The sequence below is a fragment of the Diadema setosum genome, chromosome 5 (genome assembly GCF_964275005.1).
Source record: "Diadema setosum chromosome 5, eeDiaSeto1, whole genome shotgun sequence".
Lineage (NCBI taxonomy): Eukaryota > Metazoa > Echinodermata > Echinoidea > Diadematoida > Diadematidae > Diadema > Diadema setosum.
This window is the reverse complement of record NC_092689.1, coordinates 34053433-34074969: the sequence shown is the minus strand read 5'-3', so window position 1 is coordinate 34074969 and position 21537 is coordinate 34053433. Positions and strand designations below refer to the sequence as shown.

Here is a 21537-nt window from a genome sequence, read left to right as displayed (position 1 = left end):
TGACTTCAACATCTATTTTGTGAACCGACATGAAGCACTGAATGCATTTTTAATGACATTTGTGCAATTTTGTTTTTACTTTACTTTACTTAGTGAACATTGAGTGATATTTCAAAGTGCGGTTATGTTTCTAAAAACAGATATGCGAATTATCATCAAATGAACGACTGAAAGGTTTTGCGAGGCTTGAGTGCAGGTGGGTTATTTCTTTTTACAAGTGAACTGCTCATTTTGTGCGAACGTTTGCCTGCAGACGACTCTATACGAATCACTCAATGGGCCATGTCTCATACTGAGAGATAGTCATTACATAAACATAAAACACATATCGCCAAAAGCATCATTAAACGAAAATGCACATTCTACTACCTCTCATCAATTTACAACCTATTGCAACGTAGGAATAACAGCATCGATCGGGCTCAGTATAAGCCATGGGCGTTGCACGTGCTTCCAAAGTAACTATAAAAATATATGTTGATAATACTTCTTGACGATTTCAATAATGTACAAAGTTTCTTGTATCAAATGACGCATGCTCCAAAAATGAATCATTCAAGGAATTTTGCTAGTTCCATGATTTTGCCATTACAAAGCGAATATACTTGTTTTCAGTTTTGCTATTGTTTTATATTGTGTCCTTCCATTTATACAAGTCTTTAGGTATGTTGTACACATTTCTGCGAAGCTAATCAAGGGAAAAGATTATCAACTAACTACTTGATCATGCCTTCACTAGCAAATTAATCTTGAGCGAAGATATCTCCCTCTTCCTCTCTCTGTCTCTCTCACCCCCCCCCCCCCTTCTGTCACATGTCAAAAGGTAACGTCATAATCTGAGAGTCTCTTTCCCGCCTCGGACGTTGAGATGTTTCTGCACCGTTTCCATGACAGTGTCGCGGAGGAATGTTCACTCATAATTCCTCGCGAACATCCCTCCTCTGCCACGAAGTGTTTACAATAATTTCAAGTGACACGTGCCGAGCGAAAAAAAAAATGGCAAGCAAAAAAGAGGATAATTCTATTCCAGGCCACCTCTTGGAGAACGGGTAAAAAAAAAAAAAGCAAAACAAAGCAAACTACAAACAACAAAATATGTAGGATGCGTTCCCCCTATACCAGAAAATGCCGATCAGGACTAGGAGGAGAGGTCAAAATGGTAAAACAGGAACATTATTTTGGGAGGAAGAGTTTCTGCAAGACTTGTTTTTGTTTCGTTTTTTTAATTCTACACCTATGGCATAGTTTCTTCTCCCAGGTTCACATTACAATTTGTGTGTTTGTTTGATTCCCGCTAAAATAATGGTTAACACCTTAGACTTTGCGAAAAGTTATAAGAAAGTTTCTGTTCATTGCATTAAAGAGAGTTTTCCCCCATTACCTCTTGTGTCTACAAATGCATGTCCATGTGCGAATAAACACACATACAAAGGAAAGAGGGACACACACAAAAAAAGGAAAAGAAAAACATATCTGAACATGCAGAGATGAGAAATGTAATATATGATAACAGCTTTTAATCGCACTTTCTTCCTGTAAGAAGACAGACATAGCGTTACCCTTGACCTTTCGATCGACGACAGCAGATTGACGGAAGAAAAAGAGGACGAAAAGATCACAAATCCTGTAAAGAGTTAATTTGGGGAAATAATGAAATCATTCATTATTGCTTCACCCATTCCCGAAGTCGTCTGCTGATCTGCTGATCGAGCGATGCCCGCCAAGCGATGCGCTTCCCCGTGATATAGCCTGCCATTTTGCTCGCAGACACGGTTTTCCCCCTCCCGTATTTTTCTTTCCTTACCCAAATTTCCGCCTCTCCTTGCTCCTGTCGTTACTCCCTCCTAAGTCAAGGAACTTCCCCCACCTAGGAATCGCTGAAAGAGTCATTCCCCCTTAGGAAAATACACAAACAATACGATTAAAAGAAAAAGATAGAGCGAACACTGAGAAACTCATCCTTTTATCAAAGGTTATGTGAGTTCAAAGAACGGTGTATCTGTGCCCGTTGCATCACAAAGATTTTGTCATCTTTAAGTAAACGAAAGCCGTGGAAGAATCATGACCGGTGCATTGTTCAGACAAAATAGTTCATGCATTAATTTTCCCGTAATAATGAATACATATCCAATTCAAATAATTGTGGCCCTTGCACTCAATACACTTTGTAAACATTTGACTGCCCTTCATCGTTCGTATCTCGTTCTAGGTTGAATATAATCGGCTGCGTCTGTTTGATTTGAATTTTACTTGCGCTAGGTCAAGATTAAATTGCGCTGGTCCTCTTTACTTAGATAAAGATAAGAAAGAAAGAGAGGAAGGGAGAGTACTTATATGAAAAAAAAAAGTGTTGCGACCTTTTTCGAAGACCATGGAGGCCTCAAGAGGAATACTGTGCTTGTTAAATAAAACAAAATTAATGTCTATTTCTTTTGGCGGCTGAATATGGATAAATGGTACAACGCATAAATCAACCCAAATGAAAATATACTCTAGATAACAAACGAAAATAGATATACATGTTTCACACGGGAGGACTAGTTTTGGTCAATACTACATCCTTAACCAAGTGCTGGAGGATACGACACAACTTGATTTGTTGTCATTTGAACTTGTAATGATTTTTTTTTTCAGAAATGTCTGGAGTGGCGCCATATTAATTGCATATACATCCTTTAACTCGTTATCATGTCTACTGTCATTGAGAATTTTTTTTTTTGAAAACTGTCTGTTTTTTCCTTTTTTTCCTTTCAAAGAATCTACTGCATAGGAAAGCTTGATGAGGAACTTTTGTTTTTCTTGTTTTTAAAGATCTTTCCACCTGCTCAAGGAGACTCCCAGTTAATGTGTATCAAAGGATGAACTAGCTCAATCAAACAAGCTCTGAAAACATTCCAGCATATGACTATAAATAGACCCAAACTCTTTAATCTCCCTGAATAAGATTTTATTGAGCTGGTTCTCGGGTTTCAATGGGTGTTTTGACCGAAAAATAATAATATTTCCTCCCATTGTCGCTGAGAATATTGTGAGTATGAAATTAGGATGTGTAATGAACGCAGGTTGACATACCGCAATCGTCTGCGCACAAAAGACGCTGTCCGTTTCCCGCCTTTGGGGGCGTTTCTCTGTTCTGATCACTGCAAAGAGAAGAGTGCGATCTCGCCCCCAGCGGTTGTTATTCCATATCTAACGCATAATAACGAGCGCTACAACAAAAGAGTGCGATAAACCCAGCAGGCTCTCGCGAAACCACGAGAGGACAAGATTTGCGCATTATTTTGTCTGCTAGCATCAAAACGTAATCGTCTATGGTTTTATCTTCATGTGGTAGTTTACGCAGCTTTCAGTCTTGGGAATTTCTTGCGGAAAGAACGAAAAGACAACAAATACAAATCATAGTGGCAGAGGATAAAAGGAGGGCGTATGAAATTATTGACAAGATCCCACGCCGAAGTGGGTCTCTCTCATTCCTTTCTCTTTTTTTTTTTCTCCTCTCACTGCTTTTTGATGCAACAAAACCGGTGCACTCCTGTATACATGGAGAGAGAGGGGGAAAAAAATCGTTGTGACGTGATATGATATGAATTGATTCTGTCGGCCGCCTTTTTTTTTTCTTTTTTCTTTTTTTTGCGTAGGTACAGTAACCCAGGAGGCGGACCGTTTGGAGGTCGTCCCTCTTCTCTCAGAATCGACCTGGACCACTGAACTGTGCGGCCCACTCGTGGATGCGCTCGTCAAGCAGAGAGAAAAAGAGAGAGAAAGAAAGAGAATAGGGAGAGAAATAAATTTGTGTGTCTTCCTTTTCACGTTGCTGACCAATTAGTGTGTCATTGTCCTCTGGGGAATAACAACTCGATTTTTCGATGACCATGTCGCCTCACAGAGCGATGTCTCTTTGGATTTTAATCCTGTGTATGCTGTTCGCGGTGAGCTTAGCCAATCCAGTCAGCCCTGGCGCAGCCGACTCCGATCTCCTCGATGGTCGGGAATATAATCCGGATTTAGATCAAGTGGGTACGAGGCACTCCGTGCACCAACCCCAGCCCGCGGCGGCAGGGGCGGCGGCGGACGTCTCTGCCGCTACAGCCCAAGAGAGGACCGACACGGGGATCGATGTCGACGCGGATGACGACGACGAGTTTGATGACGATGGGGATATCGAGGAGGAAGTGTTGAGGAAGTTGGAGGGGACTGCGATCCCCAAGAGAGTGGTGAAGGTGCTGAAAGCGATCTCGGAGAGTGACGACTACCTTGATGGAAAAGGCAATACCGTCAAAAGTTACACGCCCGTCAAAAGTAAGAATCACGCCCTTTATTTCAGCCATGTGTGAAGTTCATTCATTCTTTCCATTTGGAGTGTTTGTTTTCTAAAAGAGAGAGAGAGAAAAAAAAAACACCAGTCGTGACTGCGCAACCTGTATGGTGCAAAAAGAGATTGCTTTGTCTGTTGAAATGCTTTTTTTTTGTTTGTTGAGGCGTTTGTTTTATTTTTTTTCTGTCAGGTGTTTACAGGTGTATACTTGTTTAAGATGAAAAACAAAATCACCGAAATGTAAAAATTAAAAGTATATGAAAACGAACATATGTGTAATGTAGATACAAACATGTATACTCATACATATGCATTATGTATGTCCTTTTGTTGTTGATGTAGTTTATGGCAAAAAGAGTTATTACTTTTTTGTTTAGTTGAGATATTTGCGATTAAAGCTGCTAAAAAAACAAGGACAATTATAAGAAAACATTTGATAGTTTTAACTATAACTTCAAGGATAATCCTTCTTATGTTACAGGTGAGGTGTCACTTGCAAAAAAGAAGAAAAAGATGTCATAAGGGATTTTCTCGAAAAAAAGACCCTTTAATACATGTATATAAATATGTATATTATAATCAACAAATAGGACCCCCTTTATTTGCTCAGGAAACAAAGCAATACAAATAAACCCCGAGTACCCACACTTTGATTTCAAATTAATTAAATTTCCTCACTACCCGTATGAATTTACTAGGAGCTTATGGATGTTACAGAACGTGGATTAAACCATTGCCCAGATTTTCCCTTCACAATGCTTAAGATATATAGGGCCTACACTTATCTGTCAAAGAGCGTTTATGTTTAACATGTATGACGTAATGTTGTACATTTTGTGAAGATGTAATCCCCCATGTCGACAAACTCTGTTGTCACACAGATGAGATAACTACAGTATTCTATCTTATATACGGATGTGACCCCAATTATATGCTTCTGTATCATGTGCAAATATGTCATACCTAGCCCCTGTCTGAGAGGGTACAATGGATAAAGCTCGTGAGTGAAGCGATTGTAGATTATACGCCGGGATCTTCAAAAAGTCTTCAAAGAATAAGTTTTGTTAATACAGTCTCTGGACTTTGACTTTAACTTATCCAAACATTTTTTGGGAAAACGCACATTAAGAGCACCGATTAAATGACATATACACAAAATGACATGGGGAAGAAATATCAAGTTTTTATCAATGGGCCTCTGGAGGTGCACAATCAATGTGCAAGTTATACTGGCTCTCCGAAAGATTGAATGTCGCATGGCAATGCCCGAAAATAGGAGGTCTTGGATTCGAATCCTGCGTGGTGCCTGCACCCCTGCATGCATACAATATGTTTTATTCACTCTTCCCCTCTTGACCAATTTTTTAAGTGGGTATACATGACATTGTTGAGTTATAAATAGTGGTAGCCCTCACTAGAAGAGAGCAATGCTTACGTTAATGAGGATACCTCAAGACACCAAGATCATGAGATGCTCTAGAGCAGAAGATATCATTATCATGAACGGTGAAAGATACCAAAAAGGATGGGGGATATCTGGCTCTGAAATCCCATGAAATAACCATCTTCACTGGATGTGCATTCATTCATCAAAAATCAGGCAATGAACTCGAAAGATGTTACGTTGGCATGCAAAGTTTTTTGTTGTTTTTTTTTTCTCCTCATCGAATCGAATTCACTTGTTCTGTTTGACGACATGGGTTTTCTTGAATTTGCAAATCATGGGATTATCATAGAATTGCCACCATTTACGCGGTATTGTTCTCACTTTTAACTGTAACTAAATCTTATTTTGTTTTCCACAAAATGCGATTTATTTAACTGACACTTGGTAAAGTGAATATCCCATCATATTCCACCTTAACCTCTCATCAGAAAATATAATTGCTTGACTCCCAGTATGGAACACTATATATCTCACCGCAGTTCACAAAAAAAAAGAGATAAATTGCTCTATTTTGTGTGTTTCGAAGTGTCACTTGTGGTATATGAAAGGTTCTTCTCTTACTGCATGAACAATGATGAAGAGAAAACATGGAGTAAACCCAGTAAGACTTTGTCAACGGTAAACTCGATTGCATGTGCAGATGTTTTTTTTTTTTTTGGTTTTTTTTTTCTTGTCATATATACGGAAACGGAGTAATTCCACAGGCTAATATCGTCCCAAAAAGTTTCGATGAAGAAAAACATTTCCGGATGAATGAAGTGTGATTTGACTACTTTTAAAACACCCGTTAATGCTGAAACTCTGACCATATTTTGTGCTCATGTTTAAATTACGGTAGAAGTTATTAGGTATGTAATCATTTAGTCTATTGTTACTTTGAGAGGCAAGTCAAAGAAGCCACGTCAATCAAACGTGAGTGATTTCACATGAAATCTGAATTCTACACCTTGGAAATTTGATGTTGCCTTTGGACATCTCAAGTGGAGCTGAAAGAAATGATCGAACAAACACGAAGAGAAAACGAAACACTTTTTTGTGCGTGGGGGGGGGGGGGCAGAAGAACAAAACCCTTCGTGCACATAATTCACAATGTGTACACTGAAATGTGGGTCATTTCCAAAAATCACTATTTCCCATGTTCGATTTCCTTTTATTTCTTTAACACTCTTCTCCTCTCCCCGTCGACCTGTTCAATTATATCATGTATTTCGATCCATTTTTTCTTCCTCTCTCTCTTCTCTTTCTTCTTTCTATGTTTTATATCCAGTCTGTCCTTCCCTCCATCAATCTCCCTCTATCTTCTCACCGCTTTTTTACTTTCTTCTGTCTGTCCGTCTTTCTGACAGTCTGTCTTTCTATAACTAACTCTCTCTTCCCCTCTCTCTCTCTCTGTCCATCGGTTTCACGGCTATCGTCAAATATAGGCCTTAATGGGACCGCAATTAACTGCACAAACACCCTCATTATAGTAGTACTAACATCTGGGGCAACAACGGTGTCCTTTTCTCATGTACACCACCTCAGAAAATATTCGTCATGCCACACTTTTCAACTCCCTTAAAAAGATCGCTAGGAAAATAGGGGAATAAGGGAGTTGACCATGTAGAATGAAAAAAAAAATCAGAGCCTGAGAAGAAAAAAAAGTAAAAAAGAATGAGAATTCAAACATTTTCTTAAGGTGTTTTTCATAGGCTGGCTTGTCAAGTATTGCTCTGCTTTTTTGCTGTTCACTTCCAAACACTCACGCCTTTTTCTCCTTGTCAGTATGTTCACACTTGTTGGAGTTTCCTCATGTATGACTTCAACTCGAATTACACGGCGCAAGTCCCTAGTGAATTCTCTGACCTAATACTGATCATTCACCGCATTTTCTGGCAGGAGGGGGGGGGGATATAAGAATAATCACATGACTTTCTACGTAGATGACGTCTAGGAGTTAACATATCGTCCACGGAAACGCGCTGACATAGGGGCATCCGTCGCGATGTCCAGTTGACGCAGCGCGCGCGTTTTGAGCCGCGCTATATGCTTGCCGGAAATGTTCCTCAATTATCAAAGGATTAACCCTCCATCTGACTGCCACCACTCCGTGGTATTAACGCAATTACTGAACTCTCAGCTTGTTTTTAAACTTGTAAGTTGCATGTAAATACGCACATAAGAAGTTCGAAATTCACGCGGATGACATTAACGCAGTTACTGAACTCTCAGCTTGTTTTTAAACTTGTAAGTTGCATGTAAATACTCAAATAAGAAGCTCGAAATTCACGAGGATTTTTTCCAAACTTTTCTCTCTACCCTTTCATTTCTTTGTTGTTGCTGTTGTTGTTGTTGTTGTTGTGACTTGTACCTGATGTATCGATTAGTGTTTATTTGAGGAAGCTAGAATGGCTAGTGTGATGACTTTAGTTGAGTTCAAAAGGCAAAAAGTCAGATGAGAAAGACGTTGGAACCCATTCAAATATGTCTCGACAAAAAAGTAATGCTTCTCCTTTTAAATATTTTACATAAACTACATGAACATGGTTTGATAATATCTGTAAAAGTACGATCAGCAATCGTTCTTTTTTTTTAAAGAAGTGAATTGTAGCTTTTGTGATGTCTTTGTGCATGATGGAACGTGTGAAGACAATCATATTTTTGCCATGACACATTCAAAGAATGAGATACTCTTTCCCTCCGATGGTGACATGACAAGGAATTGAAGAGGAATTGAAAAAAAAAATGCCACGTACCTTTTGATTACTCATTGCTGTTGGGAGTGTGGGAGTACATCTTAAACCTCAAATACCATACCATGTTTACGTCACTGACAATCATAAGGGGACTATTTGGACAAATTCATAACATGTCATTCACAAGTGATGGCATTAGGTATGTATATCCGTGGTATAAGTTAATAGAGAGTCCTACGTCAGACGCAACTTACAGTTCCTTAACTTTTCTTTTGAAAACCTGCTTACTAAACAAAGATAACGAGGTCTCGCTTGAAAACAACATTTTATTAAGATTCGTGATTGTAAAGCTTTTGGTGGCGTTTTCAACTATTGGCTTACCCCTGTGATGCGCTACACAATCATAATTATTGATAATAGGGACTTGTGTATCTAATTTGCACTTTAATGCAGTGAACAAGGGAATACTATAGAGGTAACTGGGGCTAGATTTTGACAATAATGATAATTATCCTCACGAGAGTCTTAAAGATATGTCTGTCGCCTCTGGAGGCCATATTATGTTCACTGGGAAACACATCCAAAGTCCCCCTAACCTCAAAGTCCGTAGCCTGTAAAACTAAACCAACCACATCCACATCCGCTCTCTCTAACTCGTTAATTAATCGCCAATTACGAACCACGAGTACAATCAGTACACGTTGACCAGTCGTTATTTTCCCCCTGCCCTGCGAACCCTAATAATTCACTTAAACCTAAATTTGTCCACACAAAGATCGTTACACTAACCCAAATATGACGCGCTTGCTGAAATGCCAACCACAAACATCTATAATTTCATACATCAACACGAGACCCATTTTTTTCTCTTTATCCAGTGCGAGTACTCCTGAGGAATATCGCAGATGTAGTGCGCTGTAATGAAGTCGCTCCCTTAGAGTTCTCTCTGCATTATGTCGCTGCTCGATTATTCTGTCCACTCACGGTAATTTTGCTGTGCACTTATTTCATCAAGTAATCTGTCGGAAATGGAGGTTAACATACCCCCAACCACCTTGACAACGCGTTGAGCGACTCTTAACAAACTTACCGTGTCAAGTCACGCATCCACCTGCCGACTCCCGCCAAATTAATCTCGCCCTTTTCGTCATCAATGTGCACAAGTCTTGCTTGAGGACGAAGAAATGTCTTCATCATACAGTGCTCTTCCCCCTTCCTCCGAGAAAAAACAAAACAACAACAACAACAACAACGACACCCAAAAACATAAACAATAAACTCCTTGCAACTTCAAGTGTCAGGTGCATGGCAACGAAATTATCACAAATAGCATTATCGAAATTGCATCACGCAGAGTAAAAGAGAAAATGTGTAATGATAGGGAGCGTTGAATTTCATTGCAAATTGAGATGAACTCAGCAAGCATTGGACAATGATAGAACATAATTAATTATTTAAGCGGATATATTTTTTCTTTCACCAAAACTGGAAACAGTTACAAACAGTTGTTATCTGTTTTTCTATAGTACCAGTCCACATAGTGTTTTCCTGCAAATTAAGAAGTAGGAGCGTACTCTTACATTAAGGTATCTACCATTGAGGTTTGTAATTAACTAGTTGCAGGTTTATCACTTGTATACTCCTCGTCACTCTCAGATCGCTGCGAAAACAGTTTCACAATCAAAATCATCGATGTCCATATACCCTATAGCCTTCGTTATTCCCTGTGAACTACTATTAGGTCAGTCATGAAAAAGGAGTTTAATTGATATGCTAAAACAGGAATAACTAATGAATTTTACTACCACAGAGATAGTCCAGGATTGCATTGAGCGTTATGTACCCAAAAATCTTTAAAACACCAACATAAAACAGCTGATTATGAGACTTATCGCCAAATGGTCCGAAACTGAAGCTGCTTGAATGGAGCGATGTGGATTTTGATCTAATTATACCCGACGACAACAGCACAATCAATACGATAGCATTTTTGGAACCGCTGATCGATAGCTGGAGATTTTTAATTACCGTCTCATTGTTTCGGCATTGACATTTTTGGTGAATATGAAATAAGTTCCTCTATTCATTCGCTATGTAGAACTGCGATCTTCTTTATACTACAATACCTGCCTACGGGGGTGGGGGTGGAGATGAGGGAATAAGGGAAGGGTGGAGATGGGATGGGATACGTAGAACGACTCATCATTTTTCATAAAAAATGAAAATAATAGATAAAGCCATCCAAGTACATTTCCAACTTTTTGTTCTTGTTTTTGTTTGTTTGTCTGTTTTTTGTTCTGTTCTGTTTTGTTTTGTTTCTGCTACTGCCATCATAAGGAATATTGACCCATTTCATTGCCGTGGTCAGAGCGATATCAGCATTTCTCATGATTTTTTTTTTTTCAGCCCCGAAGCTTTTAATGTTTTCTTGTCTGGTGTTACTTTTGTTGATGTCACATTATGTTACACGGTAATTGCGTTGCCGCTGTTGTTTTAGCTTGTTATGCTTTTTTTTTCTCTCTCTAAACTCTTTTGTATATGTTCGTCCCCCTTTCCCCATCATCCACTTGATCATAATTTTTTACATCCACACCGTAATTCAAGCAATCAGAAGGAAGTTAACCCATAAAACTATAATATCCTGTTCTATTTTTGATATCAATTCTCTGTAACACAATTTGAAAACTCCCCCCTATTCATTTACAATGGCATTACCCCGATTACGATCGGTCTGCAATCTAGAAATTTGACCTAAGTCCAAGGATAGACGTTGCACAAGTACTTGTGATCCAGTCGTGTCTGTAGTTAAGTAGAGCAGCGGAAAATTGAAAAATCGGGGAGGTGAAAAAATGAAGACTATAACGTGTACGATGTCAACAAAGCAGACAAAAAAGAAAAAAAAAATCAGTCAATTTCATGAGTTTCATCCGCTTTCCTACGTCAGATTATCTTGAGCTATCACTTTCTTCCTGGTTCAGAATTTGTCGTTGGCTTATTGGCAAGTGTGAGGTCCGTTTATTTCTTTGTTAGTTTCTCTTTGTTTTATACTCGTTTTCTCCATCTCTGTCATAATTTTTAATATACATACATACACACACACACACACACACACACACACATATATATATATATATATATATATATATATATATGTGTGTGTGTGTGTGTATACATTTACATGTGTGTGTGTTGTGTGTGTGTGCGTGTTCTCTGTGACACTGACCCTTTATAACAGCTCATATATCTTTTTTTTTCTTCAGATATTTCCAGACCTTATACATAGATAATGCAAGATTAGCATAAAAGTTGAAACGCCTAATGCGTATTGATTTGAACAAAACGTCTATAATGCTCTAGAATTCTTGTAACATTTTCCTGTGGCACGCGTCTCCGCCTGAACAGCTTTGCACTTGCACTAACTCAGCAAAGGCATTATAAGATTTTGATTCGTCATTCTGATACATCTTTTCATTTTTCTTACTTCATTTAAGGGTCGTAATCAGTGCGACCTTGATCGTGTGGACTTTGGGTCCAAAAGGCAGCAAATGAAAAGACTACCTTTTTCCTCGAACATAAGATATCGCTGATATTCAAGGTTTAACTTCTGTTTATATTTTTAGGCCTCATTTACTGTCTTAAGATAAGCGTCTCATTGAATCTGTCAAAGTAATTTCATCTTTCTGTCTCTCTATCTCATTTTTTACTTTTGCCCAAGCAAAAAAGGGGAAGGGGTTGATTTCAGAGTAGGTGCCGTACTGGGGGAAACATAACTATCTAAATCAATCATTACAAGCTAAGGCCTTACACCTTCGTTGGAAAAAAAAGAAAGAAATCCTTTGCAGAAATTCATCACTTAACACAGACATGTAAGCAGGAACTCTTTTGAAAGTGGCAAAATCCGCCTGCCTAATCAATGTCCTTCCCTGCCCCACGTGACTTTAGTCTTTCATTTGATGGCAAGAAAATTTGCTCTGGACGCGTCAGTCTTAAGACGCAGGCTGTGATTGGTCCGTCAGATCAGCTTCCTCGCGATATCAGCAAAAAGAGAGACAACGGCGTATTACGTCAAAGGAATAAGACCAACTCGAGGTGACGACGTAAGTTTTAATTCTCGGCACGACGAAAACGCGGCGGCTCTAATTTCGACGTTCGAATTACGTACTTCTGGAAGGTTCGGACATACAGGTGACATGACCGACGAGCCAATTCAAGGCGACTGGAATCAGTGGCAAAAGGAGAGGGAGCGATGGGGGTAGGGTGTTAGGGAGAGAAGGGTCGAGATTGACCTCGCGTCCTCACATCAAATGGAAAACTTCCTCGACACCTCCCCCACTTTCTTCTCGTCATTACAAGGCTCGACATTTTACTATCGGGCAACCGTGGCTGACAGGGGCTCCCAACGCTGACAACCATTACTCAGACAGGGCAATAAAAATGCCAAACGAGTCCCATCCCAAACTCCTGCTACTCTTTCTTTCTCCCCATCCCCCCTAGAAGGCATGCAACATAATTTATATCGCCCGGGACAATTTGCTCGCGCGCGCATAATACAGTTAAAGTCTTCGGGCGACGCGACGCGACGAGACGCCGTCAGGTGAGGAATGCGTGTTATAAATGACATCGCACAAATACCAAAGTAAAAATGAAGTCCAGGGAAAACATATTTGTTAGAAGATTAATTGGCCCTTTCCACCTTTGATGCACGCACCTCTAATCTGTCTGTATACTTAAACTGTCAGACACAGACACCCGGCAATTTTGTCTCTACCGTAAAATTCCTTACTACTAAGTTCATCTCGCAAAAACGCATTCCCAAAAGGCCGGGAGTGACAGGCTCTGCATTATACTGTACGGGAAACCACAAAAATTAATAAATAAAATGATATATTATGTAAACTGTCTTTATAAAAAATTAGGACGGTTAGTGTACGTTTGCCAGTGACGTAATTGTCATGTTGTCAGTTTTTGGTGGTATATCAAAATCTTAAAATTTCTTTATTTCGATATCTTAAAAGTATCAAAGCTTTTATACGAAAAGAAAAAAACATAATAGTTAAAGACTCGAAATACAACATGCTGATATGTCGGTTGGGTTTGTTGTATGTGTCGAAAGCTGTGTTGCATAGAAGACGGAAAAAAGGGGGAAGACGGATGAAATATGACTCCTCGAGGCTAGCATACCGTCATTCCATTCAAACCATTCGGGGGAACGTCGACTGACTGGAAGAGAAGACAATCAAATAATTGCCCCGAAAGGATGAATAGATCCATGCCATCCCACGGGGTAATTGCGGGTGGAAAAGAAGAAAATCGAAATTGTACTTGGCTCATTAGTCATTTTGATCTGTGCGACGCTTCCCTTTGTCACGGCCATTTCAAGCTGGCGTCTTTCCCCGTTAACAATGCACAAAGTCAAATCCTCCCGAAATCCCCTATTTTCTCCTCTTATCATAAAGGTAATAACCCTAATTTGCAAACTCCCGTCTCAATTTCTAAAGGGATGATTTTTCCAAAGCTGCGTCTGACATCAGGGCAGGTTCTTGTCAAATTTTGGAGCGCATTGTCTTCTAGTGTCGCAATGGGAAACAAAATTACCACTCGAAACTTTTTTTTTTTTGTTTCTTCTTTGAATATCTGTAGCATTTCTTTGAGTATACATTTCAGTTATGAAAGGAATGTACCCAGGTGTTCATTCCACACGTTCTCGATAACAAGTTTGACGAGCACGTGGGATTTTCGTAATTGCTATAATGCAACTACAAATTGTATACAGAGAAAAACCATTTAACGACTGGTATATATCGTCATACACCATACCCCCGTAAACTTATGACAAGGTGTGTGGATATCTTTTTTTTTTTCTTTGAGCACAATACTAAATAAGATTATTCATACTGTCATAATATCTTGTCATAAACTTATGACAAGGTGAGACAAGGTGTGTCGTAGGTGTCTGGATATTTTTTCTTTTTTCTTTGAGCACAATGCAAAATAAGATCATTCATTGCACCTTCCGTGAAACATGAGAGAAGGATGATGTCGGCTTACGCCTCATACGAAGCTGACGAGATGTGTGTTTCTAGATAAGGAAACCACGTACGGTATAGGAAGAAAACCTTGTTGGCTAAACTAAAACTGTAAAATTTAATATTCGTCAGAGCAGTGATCCTCACTTTTCTACACTTATTTCTTCCCGATTTTTTTTTTTTTTATCAAAGATGCCATTCGATTTATGCAGTACACTGATTTTCCTCCTCGCTTCGCCAATTTTGTCTCTTCCCTCAAAGTCGAGAAAAGCCACATAAAATATCTCATTTGCCATCCACGACTCGAGAGTAAAGCAACTTTTGAACAAAGACAGACAGACAGACGCACAGACAGATGGAAATTGATCGCGAGGTTGATACGAGCTCACAAATGTATTCATAAGGGAAGATGAAATGCTATAATAATAGCTTTGGCCGCTGCAATTCATGGCAGATCCTTGCATAGTATCCAAGCACGAAATTCCAGCGCCTACCTGAAGAGTGAGAGAGGAGAGGTGGGGGGGGGGGGGGAAGAGAGGCACGATTTTAGAATGGATGATTTTCGATCCCGGAGGGCGTTTAGTTGATGATGTTAATGATAACAAAGAAATGAAAAAAAAAAATGGCGCTGCCACAAAGGAGCACGGATCCTACGGCGGGGTCATACTTTTCCATTGAACTTATTTTGACTGACTTTACGGAGTCCGAAGAAGAATGGTTTATTTGGCGAACAAAAAAAAAAATGCGGAGTCTGTCGAATCTCGAAAGAGCAACCTCCCCCTTAAAAAAAAAAGAGGTAATGGAAGGGTAGTAACCAGGGGACACATCAATGAATCGCTATGAGTCTGCGCTACAATATCTGCGTGTCATATTATGTGTTAAAAGGAAACACATATCTCTGTTTCATCCTCTGTTCAGAATGGTTCGCCTCCAGTCTGATTTTGTTAACGACTTTTCAAAGTGACAAATCACCTCAAACCATTCTGGACGACGATTAAGATGTCGACAAAAACCACCATCATCATCCCGCTGGTCGACCTCGAAGACAAAGTCAAGGCAAATACCACAAACTGCAAACAGTGATTGTTCAGGAGGCTGCGCCTCTCCCCCTATCTCTCTAGTTTCTCTTTCTCTTTAACACACACACACACACACACACACACACACACGCACACACACACACACACGCGCGCGCGCACACACACACACACACACACGCACACGTACACACACGCACACATAAACAAACAGTTTACTAACCAGCTACTGAAATTCTGCATCACAATGCCGAGGTGTAGTATTCGTAGTTTTAATGATTCTATCTCTGTATATTCCCTTGCTCATATTCTACTCAGTTGTATTCTGGGTCATGGTCGTATCTACTCTTGATTATTCGAAAGGATGAGTGATCGGAGTCTACATCTCCACTCTGCTATTAATCACGATGAAGGGTCCATATTGTTCTCCCCCTCTAGTGCGAGATTGGGCTTTCCTCTCAGTTTACTAAGTTTTGAATCATTTTCAATCACAGATAATCTCCTAAATTCAGTTTAAAGAATGCGCAATGATGTCTTTTAAGAAGTTTCTTCGGGCAACGCTCGTAATGAATAATGACGGATGACATCGAGCCTGTCATATAATAATGGCGGTTAACAAATATAGCGACACATGATAATCGCCTTTTCCATATAGTAGCAACTGAGCAACGACCAATCAGCTGTCCTGTAGTTCTATTGTTGCCGTGGTAACTGCAATCATTGCAACTTCCTATGATTGCAAACGTTATCGAGAAGCTGCTGGGGCTCCAACGTACATTAATCACATCTGAACATGATGACACCAAAAGTACACAGACGTGTGATCTCTACCCAGCCCTTTCGAACTGTATACTTTATTGTTGTATGCCATCGATGTGTGGGTGTAGGATTCTTAAGTGCATGGATGTCCGTAAAAAAGAAAGTATTTTCATATCCTATATCTCTCATCCCAATGGTGGTGGAGGGGCGAGGTAGAGGGAACGATGGAATTCGGGGACATCATTTTTACAATAACACATTTTTACAATAAACAGCTTAATGATATTGATTTGATTTCATTGTTGAAAAGAGATATTTCGCTCTGTGTTTGTGTGTGTGTGTGTGTGTATGTTTTATTGTGGCGAAGATGCAACTATAAAATAGTTCAAGTTTCCTAAAATGTTCATCTTTCTTTCAGGTTAAGCCAAAGGATAAGATAACAACAACAGTTTCCTTTTTTTTTTTCAGGAATTTCTTGTTTGAAAAAACGGAGATTATTCCACGAAATAGATTATTGATTTGAAAGCTTGCCTATGACTGGGTAACAACGCTAAATATCTCTAGGTTTTATGCATCGATTAATTCCTGCAGTAAGCAGTTTACCCATTTTTTCTGATGAAAATGCAGCAAAAGAGGTATGAGATAGCATACTTTACCCTATCCTTTACGAAAAAGGGAAAACCCATTTATAAGGATTGAAAAGACGCTACGAATAAAGAAAAGACACATTATTTTCTGCATTGCTGTCATCCGGAGGGAAACTAATAAAGTTGGATTTGATATTCATTTGCGTCATGAATTATGAATGAGTTTGCAAATTTATAAGTGTAAGCTTTTGCCTCTTATGAATTCTATTCGTATACAAGACACTTGTTATGTTGTCTGGTAAGGCAGGATGTGAAAGATGTGCCTGATTTTTTTTTTTTTTTTTTTTTTTTTGGGGGGGGAGGGGGTATTATATTTTTTAAACAGTTGAAATGATGTCAAGATTTCCTTCCATTGCAGACAAGCTAGGGCCTTCCGTACTTTTTTACTTTTAAAATGCAGATTGATCGTCGTATGATTTATTGTCCTGTATTCTTTTATCCTCATAAAAGCTGAACTCCACTCAAGGTCGTATAATAGAGAACGGATGATGTGATTTATTAGAAATCTTTCAAGAGCAAAAAGGAGGGCTGTAAACGAGGGACAGGAGAGTGCAAAACGTGTTCTTATACAGGTAATCAAAATGTCCTCTCCCCTCTCTCTGAACGGCGTAGCTTTCCATTGAGGACAACAGACGGGCAGAGCTTACAGAAAAGCGGATTTAAAACTTTTGTGTCCCAGATCTGTAGTGTATGTGATTGCATGAGCGTGTGTTTATACTTGAAAGCCTTGTACTCAAGCGGGTATTATACGTCCAAATAATTACAGTGTATGTGCTAATGCGCGTATATTTTTGTGTGTGTAGCATTAGTGTGTATTCATGTACGTGAGGAGAAACAAAATGTATGCATGTATGTATGCGTGCGTTCGCTGATGTGTGTGTGTATGTGAGTAGGCTAAGTGCGTATGAATATGTGACTCGTCTATGAATTTATGTATGGTCTAATCATTAGTGTGAAATGTAGAAATTATTAAAGTAGTACTCTATCGCTTTCATGATTATAGCAACATTTTGAAACTGAGGGTCTCACTCCATCTGGAAACGTAAGCCCTCTATCGTATCACAGGCAATTCCAGAGATCTTTGCTGTCGTCCTGTGAGGCGGAAGTAAAGACAACGCGCACACTATACTGCCTACATATAGGGTGGTCAGTCTCTTCATATCCTGAGCTTTTGGGTCAGATACTCTGCAAGTACTTCCTCTATGGAATTGTCACACAAAATATGGCACTCCACGAAGCGTTCCTCCCGTCAATTTGTCAAATTTCCAGATCAACCCCACCTCGCTGTTCGTAAACGATCGTTTCTCATTGAATATCCTTCTTTTTTTTTCTCCCCCGCCGTGTTTGACTTCAATATTCCTCCTTTGTAACTCCTTCCATCTCGATTTAATCTAATCAAAACATAAGACTTTGCGTCAGACTATACATAGCACGTGTCTGAATTTAGCTCGCATATTTAACCCCCGGGTGAAAGCAGTGAAGCGATTGACAGTATCATTTGAATTTGCTTCGTTTTTCTTTTCCTTTGTTTGCGTTTGGCGTCTTCGGGCCGCTGTAGATAAAAGAGTCTGCTATATATCGGGAAGAATGTTATATTGTGAGTCAGATGTTATGAAATGTGTATTCATTACATGACGAATGACTTTTAAGCCGCAATAAGTTTTTTTTTTATCCTTCCTTTCGAGATGTCTGCAATAGAATGCAACTAACTTTAATGGAAGTTTGACTCTTTGAAATGAGAAATGGATGATAACGTCTTCCATCATGGAACGATATGAGAAGAAGAGTTTCATATTATTTCATATTATTTCTGATTTCGATAGATATCAATTAGAAAATTTTGATATTTTTGTTTGAGGATTTATGTACTTACGAGTATAGGCCTACATGACCGCGTTTTATTTCTTGAGAAGATTTTTTTTTGTTGCACAAAATGTTGCTATTGTTGTCCATATTAATATTATGTCATTAGTACACTCATATTTTATAAAATGAATTGATATAGAGTCAATATGTCACAGAAATGAACATTTTCATCCCACAATTGGTGACAGGTGTAACTCACTTAGCAGCACATGATTACAGTAGTTGTATACAGGATGCAGGCCTTCGCGCAGGCGATCGACTATACCGTTGTGACGTCACAAGTGTAACAAAAATGGCGCCTGCCATAGCAGTCATGCTTCCTTCACCAAACTTCTTTGCCAGTGTTTGCCGTGCATGTAATGGGATAGTATACGTGTGTCATGAATGGCAATGTTCCATTTGTTGAGTACTCATAGTGCGGCTTTAAAGTCACCATCTCTAAAATGAATACAATGTTTGCACCGTGATTGCCTCTGATAGGGAGCGAAATACTGCATGATGGTATTCATGAAACAACAATTTTAAGTTCCGCTTCGCTGATGTAAAATTTGAGGCTTAACAAAGATTATAAGGGGATCACGACTAGGAGGGGATTTTTGTATGAAGTGCCAAAGGTTAATCGATTGAGAACGAGAATGCCTCGCAAATAATTTGAATTACTCATTCCAAAACAAGTGACTGTCCTTTTTGTTCAACCTTTCTTTTTAAGCAACCACCACAGCGAGTGACTAACATGGATATAATTTGGTCATTTGTGAGGTATGCCAATATGAGTTTATGTACAGAAATCTATCCTCGCAGTTGGTGAGATGCGTCACCCATAGAAACACGACATGGTGTTTGGTCGCTGATCTTAAAGTTATATACAGAATATTGTGCAGCGCTGGAGTGGGATGGGACCTAGCTTATAGTTCAGTGGGCAAACTAAAAAGGACCTCACGACGCGCTACTTAACCTCGCGAAGAACGCACAGTCGGGGTACAGTCTGGCGAAATTGACGCTCGGTTGGGAACGATGACAGACGCAGTCGTACACCCGGGCGAAGTCTGGGGGGAGGATCGGGCGACACTCAACAGTCGTCACACTGCAACGATATACGGCTCGGCGGGGGAAATTATACTGTAACAAAAAGGTGCGGCACGCGCACCCACACGGTGCTCGCCTCCCTGCCACGCCAATTTTCCCCCGCACCATTTCAGGTATTCGCCGCTGGAATGTCGCCGATGCCGTGGCTGCTGACGGCAAGAAAGACGTATGTGCATTGCGCGACGCATCGAGCTTCCACTTGTAATTCGATGAACTTAAGTCCCGAGACACATTTTAAAGTGATTTCTTATTATTTCAGGCGAGTTAAAACTGAAGAAAAAAACGCAAAGCGGCGCGAATTTAAGTATCACTCTACACTTATGGGCAATGAAATTTCACCTTTCTTTGGAAACAGTGTGTGAGAAAATGATGCGTTATCTTATCTCAACATTTCAAATTCCAATGTTTGGAATCACAAACACATCAGACATAGAGCAGGAAGGTTTTTTGAACTTGGGCTGGAGATGTTTGTTTATGCACTTAACGCGTGTAAATGAAAGTGGGCTTTCGGACTGCATCGACACGGTCTGTAGAGGCAAGAATCCCGATGATCTTTAGTTTTATTTCTCTTTTTCAGACAGATTCGTACCGATACCTTTTCATCGATCCATTGATTTGCGCGAATCTTTTTTGAACCATGCGGTCATGGAAAAAGCCCCTTTTCCTCCCGATTAGAAGAAATAACTCAATATTTGATACTGAATGGAAGATTCCGATATCGTTGGAAGCACTATAGCTGTTTGAAAATCGGACAGTGCGGAGTGAATCTAAGGGGAGGAGAATCTAATGTATAATATTCAGGGCTAGTGTTGATTGTGCATTGAAATTAGTTGAAGTTATGACCTTGAGTCTCTTCACCTATTCTTTACTGAGAAACTCAACAACAACATCATACCGATCATTGCGAACAAGTTCATTACACGACTGACTTATCACCCATCTCCTGGTATAGTTGGAGGCGCGTCGTTATCTTCAAGTCTATCTTGTCCTAATTTGAGAATCTGACGCCGTTTCATTGTCACACCGTCAAAAGTTAGCGAGATCCTTATTAAGATTATTGCGTAAAGTATTTGCTAAATGGCCCACCTGTACCAGCTGATAGAATAGCAGGCTATCACTTCACCAGTTCTTCTTTCGTCGGCGGGAAAAGCAGAAGCGTTTTTTCTTTCAAAGAGGCTTTACATCAGCTGATAGCGATCGTGTGATAGTGTGGTAATGAGGTGTGAGACTGAAAGATGCACATTAGCGAGTCATTTCGTAACCCCCTCGGGACCACACCCGTTGAATACCATTGACATATTATGCTTCATGATGAAAAGTGGTGGTTGCAGGGTTAATTCAACAGAGGATCCCGTATAGTGCGCATGGATGAGAACTTCGCAATCACAGCACCGCACAAAAGTGTCATTTCCAAGTTCGTTGTAGGAGACTAATGAAATTGACTTATGATACAGGTGCTGATAAAAAAATTCATTAGGTTTTGCACTTTGCTATTGTTCCACTTGCATACCATACTCAATCATTCCGAATAGATAGCTATGAAATATGGATATTCATCTCAAGATTTTCTTGTTCACTTCTTAAAGCTCCTAAATGATATATTCAGAAGACGCTTCTTTCTTTCCTACACTGTCTTTTCTTCCTTACCGTTTGATAGCAGGTGTTGGTTGACGAGAACC

General features: G+C 39.6%; 1 protein-coding gene across 1 annotated transcript in view; it reads left to right on the top strand.

The window, feature by feature from the left end:
- Nucleotides 1–3866: 3866 nt before the first annotated feature.
- The window catches only part of LOC140229324 (bone morphogenetic protein 3-like), a 75218-nt gene continuing 57547 nt past the window's right edge, over nt 3867–21537 (top strand). Inside the window, exon 1 of the mRNA XM_072309599.1 lies at nt 3867–4299. Coding sequence (XP_072165700.1) covers nt 3867–4299 — 433 coding nt within the window. The remainder of the gene's footprint in view (nt 4300–21537) is intronic.